The 14,256-nt window shown below is 35.9% G+C and overlaps 1 protein-coding gene and 2 long non-coding RNA genes across 3 annotated transcripts; all 3 read left to right on the forward strand.

The window, feature by feature from the left end:
• The first annotated feature begins 2,377 nt into the window (after nt 1–2,377).
• Nucleotides 2,378–7,258, forward strand: LOC107655490 (uncharacterized). Its single transcript, XR_001630443.1, has 4 exons — nt 2,378–2,925; nt 4,417–4,494; nt 4,829–4,964; nt 7,167–7,258. It is a non-coding gene; the product is annotated as an uncharacterized LOC107655490 (long non-coding RNA).
• Nucleotides 7,259–7,363: 105 nt separating this feature from the next.
• On the forward strand, nt 7,364–8,187 carry LOC107655491 (uncharacterized). The gene is made up of 3 exons (XR_001630444.1): nt 7,364–7,474; nt 7,577–7,665; nt 8,045–8,187. It is a non-coding gene; the product is annotated as an uncharacterized LOC107655491 (long non-coding RNA).
• Nucleotides 8,188–8,661: 474 nt separating this feature from the next.
• Nucleotides 8,662–12,248, forward strand: LOC107655489 (cell cycle control protein 50A-like). The gene is made up of 7 exons (XM_016442977.1): nt 8,662–8,955; nt 9,660–9,776; nt 10,344–10,451; nt 10,623–10,713; nt 10,808–10,957; nt 11,048–11,260; nt 11,855–12,248. Exons 1-7 carry the CDS (start codon nt 8,758–8,760, stop codon nt 12,040–12,042), a joined length of 1,065 nt encoding a protein of 354 aa, XP_016298463.1. The 5' UTR covers nt 8,662–8,757; the 3' UTR covers nt 12,043–12,248.
• The last annotated feature ends 2,008 nt before the right edge of the window (nt 12,249–14,256 follow it).

Here is a 14,256-nt window from a genome sequence, read left to right on the forward strand (position 1 = left end):
AATATAATAAAATATAAAACATTTATAATAATTTATTTGTACTATTTCACAATATTACTGTTTCTACTGTATTTTTGATCAAATAAATGTACCCTTGGTGAACATAAGAGACTTATTTTAAAAAATATTAAAAAGTGTTCACTACTCCAAAAACTATATAATAGTCATATAATAATAACTATATAATAATAGCTGTAAATATAAAAATATGCTTTTTGCTGCCATATGAGTCTTGGGGGCCAATGGGTCATGCTAAATAACCAGCAAATCCTTGAGCTCTTATAATGAACTACTCATTTTTACTAATATTTTGTTTCACTACACTCGTGAAAAAAAAAACGTAACTGGCCATATTATGTTGTTCTGAAAACCTACGTTTAAATGAATCACGCATGTTGAAAACCCATAATGGGGTGATCTATGAACTCTTGATCAAAGCACTCAACCTCAGGTTACTCCAGAGGGACTGATCCTGTAATAAGGTTAGGTACTGCAAGTCAGTTTGGGTCAAAGCCTCAGCTAAATTACAAAATGTAACTGGCCAGTGACTACAATCTGCACTCAGTTTTAAGAATTTATTTGATTGCTGCATTACTCCATTGCGTTCCCGTGGGCCTTAAGTGTTGTTACTCAAAGGAGAGCTCTTAATAACACGGAAAATCTACTGAAACAATGAATCCCATAATGCAGTGAAATCATTCCACACTCCATCAGTCTTTTGACCACTGCGGCTTGAATCCAATGCAGCTTCACATATTTACTTGTTACTAAGGATCACTAAGGGAGAGAAGAAAGAAAGAAAGAAAGAAAGAAAGAAAGAAAGAAAGAAGAATGGTTGGGGTGTAAGTAAGGGCAAATTACAATGTTGAGGGTCTTTTTCTCTCTTCCTTTTTGTGTGAGTGTGCATGTAGATGTGTATTTAAAGGTTGCACTTGAAAGTCCAAGGCTGTAAAATATTCCTCCTTGTTTCATGGACCAAGTTGAAATTGCATAATCTTAATTCAATCACATAAAATGCAGCTGCACAACTCCAGTTCATAATAAGAACTTGGTCTTTACTGTAAAATTCAGAGAATCTTCACCAGTATTTGGGACAACAGCATTAAAACAAACTGCTAGGCAACCTTCTCTCAGTTGCCAACTGCTTTTGAATAATTGGATATGGCTTTAGAGGATTTCTCTGCAAAATCATTTCCATCTTTGGTCAACCACAAGTGATCTCTGTGTTAGATGAACAGCCTGTGAAGTTGCTTTCAGTGCTGTACGCTGAAGGGAAACAGACATTTTTAATTAATGTTTGTGATGAATAAATAATTGCGTGCGCTTTTCTTGTGTGTGTGTGTCTGTGTGTGTGTGTGCGCGCGCGCGGGCGCATAGAGGGGTAGGGGCGCGCGGGCGCATAGAAAGGTAGGGGCGCGCGGGCATGGAATGAGAAAGGAGGAATTATAGAGTTATGACCATGGTTATGACCAGTCGAACAAGTGTGAGGGAAAGTGGAACAAATGAACGCGCGCACACACACACATACTCAGAGAGAGAAAGAGAGAGAGAGAGAGAGAGAGAGAGAGAGAGAGAGAGAGAGAGAGTAAACACACCCTGCAGAGTGATAATTATAATTTTATAGGACTCAGCGCCGCCTAGTGGTTCAGACTTAGTTAATCTGAATAGCCTACCGCATATAATGAAACCACACGAAAATAAATAAATACAAATCACACGGTCTCACTTTTAGACGAATGTTGGGTTAAAAATAAAAATCCCCAAATTAAGTCAACAATCAATCAAATAACTGAAAATAATAAAGTACGTTTTAGTAGTATTCGAATGTTTTTTGCTTAAAATTATATAAAGGTCGTATTATGAAAACCATTTTATTTTACGGTTCGTTTTTGTTTCCAACATAATCTTGTTTTAGTCGGTAGATTCGCGCAGTTTAAGACATGGCTGATGATTTGGGAGACGAGTGGTAGACTCAGGGCATGTTCATTATGTGAAACTACATATTGGTTTATTTATTTCAGCTATACTGTGTAGCGTTATAATTTTATAGGACTCAGCGCCGCCTAGTGGTTCAGACTTAGTTAATCTGAATAGCCTACCGCATATAATGAAACCACACGAAAATAAATAAATACAAATCACACGGTCTCACTTTTAGACGAATGTTGGGTTAAAAATAAAAATCCCCAAATTAAGTCAACAATCAATCAAATAACTGAAAATAATAAAGTACGTTTTAGTAGTATTCGAATGTTTTTTGCTTAAAATTATATAAAGGTCGTATTATGAAAACCATTTTATTTTACGGTTCGTTTTTGTTTCCAACATAATCTTGTTTTAGTCGGTAGATTCGCGCAGTTTAAGACATGGCTGATGATTTGGGAGACGAGTGGTAGACTCAGGGCATGTTCATTATGTGAAACTACATATTGGTTTATTTATTTCAGCTATACTTTGTAGCGTCATATTTGTATCGTGTATTTTTTATCTGCGCGTGTCGGTTTTAAACTGCCTGCTGTGCCAGTGCACACTTCGTAGTGCTCTAAAGTATTCTGCCTAACAAGATTCTGTTAGATCTTTAAAAATTCAGCTGTAACTTACATGAAACTCTTGTAAATAAACGAACGCCATTTGGAACTTGGTTAGTTGTATATTCACAGATCTATGGCTAAACATCTCTTACTGGTTTCAGACTACTCAAAACACGTCTTTGCCCTGTCCGCAGAGCATCCTGGGATATGTAGTTTTCTGCCATGTAAATGATTGCCGTTCCTAATGTTTGTATTTTAGTTCTTATATTATTTTGGAGGAGGACACAGCCACTTGCAGAAGAACAACTGATTAAATCTACATCAAAGAAAATGAAGGGTGAATAACAGATTCAAGACAACACCAAGAAAAAGAAGAGGAAGAGGAAGAAAACGGGTAAGGTACAAACACGTTTACTGGTGGTGATGATTGTGAGGCCATTAAAAATATTTTCTGACAGAATATAGTGTGTGACAGGTGGGTTCCGGAAGTAAAAAAACCCATTCATTTTCTCCATAGGGGAATTAATTACGAACTATAACTAATGCCAAAAGAAGCCACTCCCACGAAGCCCTGCAAATTACATAATCGAGTCAATCTCCCTGTGCTTTCAAACTACTTAAACATTTGTATATATGCATATTTCACATTACATTGCATTTGATATTTTGTTTTTAATTTGGTTGTCAGTTGCAATTCTCTTTTTTTCCCTCGTTAAAGCCATTAAGTAGGCTACACTTATTTGCAAATAAGTTTGTAATGTTCTGAATCACCTCTTAGTTGGCTGGTATGGTTTATGGCTTATAACCCATTAACAGAGATTTTTTTTTAAATCCCAATTGGAAAAAGGAATGGGAAAACTACTTCCAGAATCAAGGCAGCTGAAAAAGGCATGGTTGCACTTGATTAAAGCTCACTGGTTGCTTAACCAATGGTGTGGGTTCAGGGGCGGAGCTTTCTGTTTTGTAGAACAATGACAGATATGCAAAAAAACAAAAATAAATTTTTGCAATTCTGTTTAGTGATACTAGAGTGACAGAAATGACACAGGAGTTAAAAATTCAAAATTCAAACATGCTTGAACCGGTTTTGCTTCTAGGCTGCAAATGGAGCTCATTGCCAAATGAAGAGTCCCAAAAATATGTTCAAATAAAAAGTGCTCACTTTGTCAACCACTGACAGTTCTTCAAGAAACCTGTTAAAATATTCTTATATTTAAACGGGCATCTAATGTGCTTTTTTTATTTTACCTTTCCCTGACACACTCTATGCAATTGACCACCCACAACAATATGGCCCAGCTGACCAATTAGAGCAGACTGGGTATTTTAGAAAGGCAGGCTTTAAAGAGACAGAAACTGATAAAAACAGTGTGTTTTTTGAACTTTATATCATGTAAATGTATTCTTTCAGACCCCAAAAATAAAATGATGAAGTTGCAACCACTGACAGTTCTTCTAGAAACCTGTTAAAATATTCTTATATTTAAACGGGCATCTAATGTGCTTTTTTATTTTACCTTTCCCTGACACACTCTATGCAATTGACCACCCACAACAATATGGCCCAGCTGACCAATTAGAGCAGACTGGGTATTTTAGAAAGGCAGGCTTTAAAGAGACAGAAACTGATAAAAACAGTGTGTTTTTTGAACTTTATATCATGTAAATGTATTCTTTCAGACCCCAAAAATAAAATGATGAAGTTGTAAATGAGCATAACATGGGCACTTTAAAACATTTAGAAACCTCGACTTTGTGAGTCATTTTTTCTAGGGTTCAGGCATTTAAGTTTTTCATCAAAGAGATGTATTTGAGACAAAAGGTCTTGTGAGCAAAAACAGAACCAGGGCATCTTTAAGTAAAGAATGTCTTACTTTCCCTGCAGAAAGAATGTTTCATCACACAGGAGAGATCAGAGGGAACGGGCGATAAGGAGTCCAACAAAAACAAGAAGAGAAGAAAGGTAAGAATTATGATTCACATGTCGGCTAATGTTACTGTAGATGTCAAACTCTTTTGCCCAGTTCAGTATGCTGCTTCAGAATAATTTTCACTTCATGCTTGATAGAAAAGAGAAAAGAGCAAACTTACTGCAGAATTGCTTTGATTTCACTAAACATTATTTGACAACTCATTTCTCATTTTGGTTGACATTTTCTATGTTGAGAAACTCGCCTCTTAAATTATATTAGAGGACAAAGCTTATCTGAATTCATTCATTTTCTAGTCACTGTCTTTGCCCCTGATGTATGTGCTGTAAAACATGCTATTGTTGCATAATTCTCCTTTGTCTTTAGAAGAAGAAAACTATCACAGATGTGCTGACGAGCTCTGAGCCTGTGCGGGGCTCCCCAGCTGACCTTCTGAGCCTTTTGAAGAGTCACCACAGCCAGACCCGCTCTGTTATTGAGCAGGGTGACCCGACGCTAAGCGGTGAGTTGATTAATGCATGTTTGTGTGTGGTTTCGTTTGAATCTGGATAAGGAGTTGATTTTGTTTGTCTTCTCTCTTTCAGAGTCTTGTTTCCTCAGCTGAAATTACCTTTACACATAGCTACAATTACGCACTGTTTCTAGGGGTGTGCGATATATATCTTCTGCGATAATATCGTAATTGTTGTTTTAACGATGTGCGATTAGACATTATTGAGTATTTTGCAAAAACCATTCAAAACATCCCTACAGCGCGCACGCATACATTACGTGAAGTCTAGACTAGTGCGTGTGCGCATTTAGAGTGCGTTCTTTCACTGCACGATTCAGTCTAATTTTTTCATGTCATTACATTGTTTAGAGCATTAAAAAAATGTTACAAATTTTTTTTTTTAAATATGATAAGTTATGCTACGTCCTTGGTAGAGGACATCTCGGGACTCAATTTAAAAAAAATAAAATAAAAAGACATGAATGAACATGCATAGGCAAAAACAATAGATTTTTTTTAAATCACCAATACATTTTGAGTTTTTAGGATTTATTTTTAACAAACTTTGTATAAAGATAATTCTCAACTATGCTATAACAGATTGATTTGATATACCATTTTTCTTCATGCAAAATGTGTGTAAAATGGCCACAAACAGGTTTTCTCATTATACTGTATATAATGTATCTATAAACTACATCTAATTTCCATATTAATGTGTTTTTGGGGCAACATGTAATGAAAAAGAAGTGTAATATTGAGAGTAATAATTGACAAGATTTCCATAATAATATATAATATTTCATAGGAATATTGAAATATATTTTCTTTCCCTTTTAATTTGTTGTCTCACAAAATGCATAATAAACATGCTTTTAGTCCCGGTGTCCTCATATGAGGACATGTATGAAATCAACCTCCTGTTTCATAACAGAAAGTCATATTTGATTTGAAACCCCATAACATTTTCCTGAGATGTTGATTTATGACACACAGTTTAAAAATTAGTCCGATTTAAATAATTACAATATATTATCATATTTCCATAAGAGTGTCACTAAATTAATATCAGACATTTTTCAAACCTTATCAAACATTCAGTATCTCTGAAAAGCCCTGAATGTGCTCTGTACAGGACATCCAGACTTAAATCTGTGGAATGTATAGTCTCAGAGAAATACACTAAAATATAATGTCCTCATATGAGGATGCAGGGTTGTCGTATTCCTGTAATGACACAGCTGAATTTTCAGCAGCTAATACTCCAGTCATCCGTGTCATATGATCCTTTAGAAATCATTCCAATATGCTGATGTGGAGCTCAAGGAACATTTCATATTATTTTTAATGTTGATAATAGTTGTACTGTTTAAACGGATAGTTCACCCAAAACTGAAAGTTCTGTCATGATTTGCTCGCTCTGTTAAACATAAAAGAAGATATTTTAATGAATGTTGGTTACCAAACAGTTTCTGGTTTGCCATTGACTTCCATACATTTTTTCCCATCTTCTTCAACCGAATTGTTCGACCGAAGAAAGAAACTCATACAGGTTTCAAGGGGCATTTACTTGAGTTTGAGTAAATGATGACAGAATTTTCAGTTTTGGATGAACTATCCCTTTAATATTTCTGTGGAAACTGTGATCAATGTTTTCAGGATTCATTGATGAATATAAAGTTCAGATGAACAGCATGTATTTATTTTACTGTCATTTATGCTCAGTTTAATGTATTCTTGCTAAATAAAAATAATAAGTTCCTTCAAAAGAATCTGTCTGACCCCAAACTTTTAAATTATATTGTACAGGCAACTCAGAGGGCTTTATTATTGTGTAATTGTGTTTTATTGCATTATTTTTTTGCTAAATGGGTAAAAAAAAATTTATTATTTTTTTTTTATTAACATGTTAATCAACATCTCTAACATTAATGTATGACTTTTGTTTTCTTATATGTTTGGCCTAAGATTTACTTGTTATTTTATTCGATTTTTTTAATTTATTTATTTTTGCTATCTTTATTTTAGTTTGTCCAAAGTGGGCAAAAATACAGAAGCAGTACACCCAGACCCGGTCAGTGGTGTTGCTCATCATTTGTGGATCTGCTCTAAGAACCATTGATCTCATTAAGTGAGTCTCAGCAGTTCTGTTTTAAATAATAGTGTTGCCTTCTCAAGTGTTAGTCTTTTTTCCCTCTCTTTGTGTTTAAGTCAGCTGATGGTGTTCAAAGACAAGCTAAAGTGCTGAAGCTGTTCGCAAAACACATCAAGGTTGATGAACAGATAAAGTCATTGAGTAAAGGTGTGACCCAAATTGCTGTTGAGTGTTGCCTTCTCAAGTGTTAGTCTTTTTTCCCTCTCTTTGTGTTTAAGTCAGCTGATGGTGTTCAATGACAAGCTAAAGTGCTGAAGCTGTTCGCAAAACACATCAAGGTTGATGAACAGATAAAGTCATTGAGTAAAGGTGTGACCCAAATTGCTGTTGGAATTCCTGGGAGAATGTGTGCCGTTAGAGAAAGGTTTGTTTTGATGCACATTTCTTGTAAATTTGTTATTTTACATGGTTTTTGGTTTTGTGAAACAACTTTTTCAGTGCTTGACTTGTGATGCTTGTGCTCTAGAGGGTTTGACTACACAAGCACTGAGATATCTGGTTCTGGACTGGAACTACAGAGACCATTAGCACAGGAGAATGGTGGATATACCAGAGGTAACATTGTACGTGCTGCTTTCAGATGAGACAGACTTGTTTATAACTGCATTATAAAGACTTTTTAAAGAATTGTAATCCTGATAGCAATGAATATGAAATGATTTATAACATTTGAGATCTAATGTAGATTTTGCCAAAATTATGGGTGATGGTGACAACACTGAATACAGTTTCTTTCTTGTGTCATTGTATTTCTTGTTGAAACGGGACTTAATTAATTTTTTTTTGTCAATTTTCCAGGAAAAGAAAGACTAGCTTGTAAATGTTCATATCTGACACACTAAACTTTGATTATTTAGGATTTAATTCACTTTAAACTTTAACTACATTGTGATAACTGAAAAAATAGCTAGAATTATTTTTGTTGTTGTTTCAGGTGAAAGGAGACTTGCTGAAAATGATGGACCATGGTCTAATCCAGAGCTGCAGGGAAGGAACCGTTAAAATAGGACTCTTTTAAGCAGACATTGTGTTCTCTGTTATTTACACATTCATGTTCATTTACTTGTTCAGCATGTAATAGAGCTATTGTAATGTACTGTATTTTAGTGCCATATGTCTGCTGCAAGAAAAAAATATATTGTGTGTGAATGTTTTTTATGATTGTAAATAAAAAAACTGATTGGTCAAAAACATCCATCCTTTTTTTATTTTGTCTTTGTACACCAGGAGCCCCTCCCATAATAGACTGTTGATACTTTATTCAGGATATACTGCTTATTGCTTGTTGATACTTTATTCAGGATATACTGTTGCAACACACAAACTCAGGCACCAAGCACACACACATTCACCCAGATGCTGCTCCCACACATTACGGCAGAGTCCAGGAATGAGGAGAGACTCAGTTCTGATGGAAAAGAATGTGTGGAGTGCCGGGGAGGTTTAACAGTCAGAGCTAAAGACAGGGAGAACAGTTCTCTGTGTGTAAAAGGTGGAGTGGTTGTAGTTAATAAGTAACAGTCCCTTCAGGTTCAAAGGTTCAGTCACACTCGGAACTGGGAAAACTTCCTTCGGTGGCAGTTAAAGAAAACAATTTTATTTGAAATTGTGTTGTTAGTAGTTCTGTGAGGTTCTAGAGAATCTGAGATGGGAAAGAAGCAGGCAGGTACAGGGCCGCTGTCGAGGCGTCCGGATAACTCAGCGTTTAAACAGCAGAGGTTACCCGCCTGGTCTCCATCTCTCACGGCACAGACCGTGCTGCCAACCTTCTACATCCTCTCTCTCGTATGCTTGTTTCTGGGCATATGGCTCTTCATCACTGTTGAGAACACATACGAACTGAAGGTTAGACATGTTTTTGTCATGTGCCAGTTTGCAAGACAGCTGGAAGAGGGAAAATAGACCAGGAAGATGAGTTCCTTTGTGGAAACAAAGTCAATGTCACTCATAAATCCATCAGAGAGTGACTTCAGAGTGTTCTTAGTGTAACAATGTGTTGGTCAAGTTCTTTTGCAATTTTTTCTTGTAATAGACCTAACATATGTAATTTGATACATTTAACATCTTGGTTAATCGCTACTATTATATTTTTCATCAAGGCTGGTGGTCAAAAGCAAAACTGTTAATAATACACTGATAAAGACATTAATTTAGTTGTTTAATTAAAGTAGCTAACTACAATGGACCATGAGTCAACTGTGTTGTTTGTTATAAGCACTGCTTGCTAGGGCAGCCATACTGTATGTAGAGACCAGAATTTCATTGCTTTGGGGTGAACTTTTTTTTTTTTAACAATCAAAATCAACAAAAAACCCACAACATACCACCTAGCAACAGCTTAGTAACTACATAGCAACATGACAGCATATAGCCTGATGTGAAATACCCTAAATTATAGAATAGCTAATATATGAATTATAGAATGACTGAGGGCCACAGCTCAACATGTTGGAGTATGTGTTGCCATGACTCCAACCAGTCACATTTTATATTCATATTGTATGGTTTTCTTTCCCTTTCCTTTTTTTTGTTTTTTTGTTGTTGCATAGGTCGACTACACCAGTGCTGGAACATGTGAACGGTGCTTTGATTTGAGAAAGCATGCCATCACCTCCAGAACAGCCTGCAAATGCACAGTCAGCTTCCAGGTTCCAAAAACCTTTCTGGTGGGTCTGGCTATATAGCCTACTATTATATGATACAATATCTTTCAAAAGTTTTAGGTGAAGATTTTTTTTTTATTTTGTAGAAATTCATACTTTTATTTAGCAAAGGTAAATTTAATTGTTCAACAAATGACAATAAAGACATTTATAATGTGTAATTATAATTTATAATTTTTATTAAAAAATGCTGTTCTTTTACACTTTCTATTCATGAAATAATCCTGAAAATAATTTATCACAGTTTCCACAAAAATATTAAGTGTTTTCAACATTGCTAATGTGTCTTGAGCACCAAATCAGCATACAGGTGCATCTCAATAAATTAGAATGTCGTGGAAAAGTTCATTTCAGTAATTCAACTCAAATTGTGAAACTCGTGTATTAAATAAATTCAATGCACACAGACTGAAGTAGTTTAAGTCTTTGGTTCTTTTAATTGTGATGATTTTGGCTCACATTTAACAAAAACCCACCAATTCACTATCTCAACAAATTAGAATACTTCATAATTTCCTTTCAACATGATGTAGCCTAGTACTCCGTCTGATAGCGCGCTGTCTCCCTCAGGGCGATGTATTCTTTTACTACGGTCTGAGGAACTTTCATCAGAACCTGCGGAGGTACATGGACTCCCGCGATGATGCACAGATGGTGGGGAGGAAGAACAACCTGAAGGTGCGCGACGTCTCTTTCACTCCCCTTCTGTTTGCACTCCTATTTCACGCTCTTTCCTCATTCCTCCCACACACTGATTAAAATAACGTCTGTCTGTATTTGATCTCTCATTACGCTTCACATTAGTAGCGCTGTTATCACAATTTAAAGATGTTGTTATTGCTCACGTAGGCACCGAGTTCGTACTGCGCTCCGTTCGATTACGATGCAAACAGAGTGCCCATTGCCCCCTGTGGTGCCGTGGCCAACAGCATGTTCAATGGTAAGACCCATAGTAGAATTATGCCATTAAGCTTTTACTTGCTGCTGTTTGTGTGTTTGTGCTTGTTTATATATATATATAATATATATTTTAGACTCATTAACAGTGATGTATAATCCAGTGGATGGGTCAGAAATACAAGTTCCATTCTACAGGAAAGGCATTGCATGGTATACGGACAAAAACGTCAAGTTCCGTAACCCTCCGACCAACGACACGTTCACACTCCAACAAGCTTTTGAAGGTAGGCTACACACCATATAGGCCTACACCACATGTTTATGAACATAATGTGTCTTGTTTTTCTCACTGTTGTCTCTCTGTTTGTTTTCAGGCACGACTAGGCCCTTATATTGGCAGCGTTCGGTTTATGAGCTGGATGACACAGACTCCAACAACAATGGCTTCATAAATGACGACCTGATTGTTTGGATGAGAGAGGCGGCCTTCCCTAATTTCAAAAAGCTTTATAGGGTTCTCAATCGTGCTCAAGGGCCTTTCACTGAAGGCCTGCCAGCCGGCAACTACACCCTCTCTATAAATTACAGTATCCTTTGCTCCATGGAGAACAGAATTGGTTATAAATGGAAGGAAATGGTTCAGCAGCACTGACAGGCTTTCAGTTTGGTGACAAAACCTACAAACAGCTAACAAATTTACATAGTCATGAAATGAAGTCTTTTTTGTTTACTTGTCTTTTTCCTTTCCTTCACTTAAAGGTATAGTTCATCAAAAAAATGAAAATTCTGTTATCTTTTACTCACTCTCATGTTGTTCCAAACTGCTATGACATTCTTTGTTCTGCAGAACTCAAAAAATATTTTGAAGTATATTGGTATGGTAACCAACCAAGCAAGTTTGGTGACCACTAATTAATATTATATGAAAAAACTAAACAAAAAACAAAACAAAACAAAAACAAACCACTGAGACAAAATATAGTTCTCAAAACATCTTCTTTATGTTCCACAGAGAAAGTCATATAGAACAACAAGGGTTGTTCAGAATTTTGACTGGGGTGACTGAATTTTTATTTCTGGGTAAACCATTCCTTGAAGATATTATATTTATCAGTTTAATTTCTTTCTTTTGTTTGTTTGTTTTTTCCATAAGTAGGTTTTGCCTTGACCAATAAATCCAGATTTTCCTGTCGAGCCCTTTAGAGGTCGGAAGGAGCTGGTGATCTCCATGGTGACCTGGTTTGGTGGGCAGAATTACTTCCTGCCCATAGCGTACCTGGTGACCAGTGGACTGGTTTTGGTGGCGGCTGTCATACTCACAACAGTGTATGTGAAAGTAGGCAAAAAGGGCAAGAACATGGAGGAATAAACCAAAAGGAGAAGGAAATGTCCATCAGAAAAGAATGAAAATTGCGGTAGCACTTTATTTTACAGTACGTGTACTTCCCTGGTACATACGTGGTAAATATCTTGTACCTACAGGCAAACGAGTGGTAACACAAGGTACTTACCTGAAGTGCATGTACATGGTAACAAATAAGAAACACGGCTGTACTTAACAGTTGTACATGCATGGTAATTTGTTTGTACATCCAGACAAGTGTGGGTACTTACAGGTACTGCCCGTACATGGTAACTAATTAGATACTTTACTGTACTTACTAATGTATATACGTGGTAAATATGTAGTACTTACGGACAAGTGGGTACAAACAGGCACATCCTTACAGTATCTGTATATGGTAACTAATAAGACACATTACTGTACATACTAATGATATGTACATGGTAAATGTGTAGCACCTACGGAAAATGTGGTATTATGTGGTAACAAACAAGACACATACTGTACTTGGTATACACGTGGTAAATATGTAGTACTTACCAACAAGTGTGAGTAATAACGGTCACTAACAGGTAGTGTCAGTATATGGTAACTAATAAGACACATTACTATAGTTACTAATGGTCTATACATGGTAAAGTTTAACAGAGTTTGAAGAACTGGTAATTCCTGTGTAATGTTTATGTAAAATGGTGTACTTTATTTTACTGTCCTATTTCCATATACTTCCTATGTACGTACTGGTGAATGTACCTATTAGTTAATGTACAGAATAAGTTATGCGGTACTCAAGTTGGGGGGTATAAACATGGACCAAGGTACTTAATGAGTAATTGATGGTAGGTGCCATTGCAGTTAACTTGCATTATCTTTAACGACACTGATTCTCTTAACTAATTTTTGATGGCATACATTCCTAATAATTATGTGTGTAGACAGATTTTATTTTGGAATTATACAGTAGCTACCAGACTCATATTTGCACTTGCAACTCCTGATTGTCATGTGTCTATATCCCTATTTAAAAGGACTGTGCCTACTAAGTATTAACACTATGCAGTGCTGCACAGTTACTGCCGTGTTCCCAACCAACTTCCAAAGTTCCAAACTGCAATGGCACCTACCATCAATTACTCAATAAGTACCTTGGTCCATGTTTATACCCCCCAACTTGAGTACCGCATAACTTATTCTGTACATTAACTAATAGGTACATACACCAGTACGTACATAGGAAGTATATGGAAATAGGACTGTAAAATAAAGTGCACCATTTTACATAAACATTACACAGGAATTACCAGTTCTTCAAACTTTGTAAGCACTGCTGTGGAGAGCAATTTAGCATTAACAGTCCTACACAAGCGATTGAAAAATAGTCCTCTTTTTATTAGGTAAGGTTAGGACTTACCAATACCGTATATACCAAGTACAGTATGTGTCTTGTTTGTTACCACATGTCTGGATGTACAAACAAATTACCATGCATGTACGATTGTGAAGTACAGCCGTGTTTCTACATGTACATACACTTCAGGTAAGTACCTTGTGCTACCACTCGTTTGCTTGTAGGTACAAGATATTTACCATGTATGTACCAGGAAAGTACACGTACTGTAAAATAAAGTGCTACCAAAATTGCACTTCAGTCAATTGTAGGCACATTGAAAGCTATTGAAATTTATTTAAAAGTTTACGTATCAGATTCTCTAATTTTGAGAAATATGTGTTGACCAAAGTCTATTTGATACGGTTCTCTAATAATAGTTATAGTCTGATATACAGTGGCATTCAAAATTCTGAATTCACACTAAAATATGAGATTCAAAATAGAGATCAAGTGCATGATTTGTGTATAAATATATACTATAACAAATACAAAAAAAACAAATATATAATATAATTTGTAATGAAAACAAACAAACCAAAAGTAGACAACTTTAAAATAGAAACATTTTTACAAGTGGACTTTTGAACCCCACTATATGCGACATGATTATATTCTGATGAACTGTAAAACTGGCCTGTATTTCCAGATAGGAAATGAGTAATGGATAATTATAATTTCCAGCTGTCTTGAAATCATTGCACTGGAGTCTTTTCTCACATCTGACATAGTCGAAGTTTGTAATAGCATACTACTAACTTGTGTATGCTGTTTGTATAATTTACTTTCTGCAGTACATAAGACACACACACACACACAAACACACACACACACACACACACACACACACA

This window comes from Sinocyclocheilus anshuiensis, unplaced genomic scaffold (assembly GCF_001515605.1).
Source record: "Sinocyclocheilus anshuiensis isolate Anshui unplaced genomic scaffold, SAMN03320099.WGS_v1.1 scaffold1148, whole genome shotgun sequence".
Taxonomy (NCBI): Eukaryota; Metazoa; Chordata; class Actinopteri; order Cypriniformes; family Cyprinidae; genus Sinocyclocheilus; species Sinocyclocheilus anshuiensis.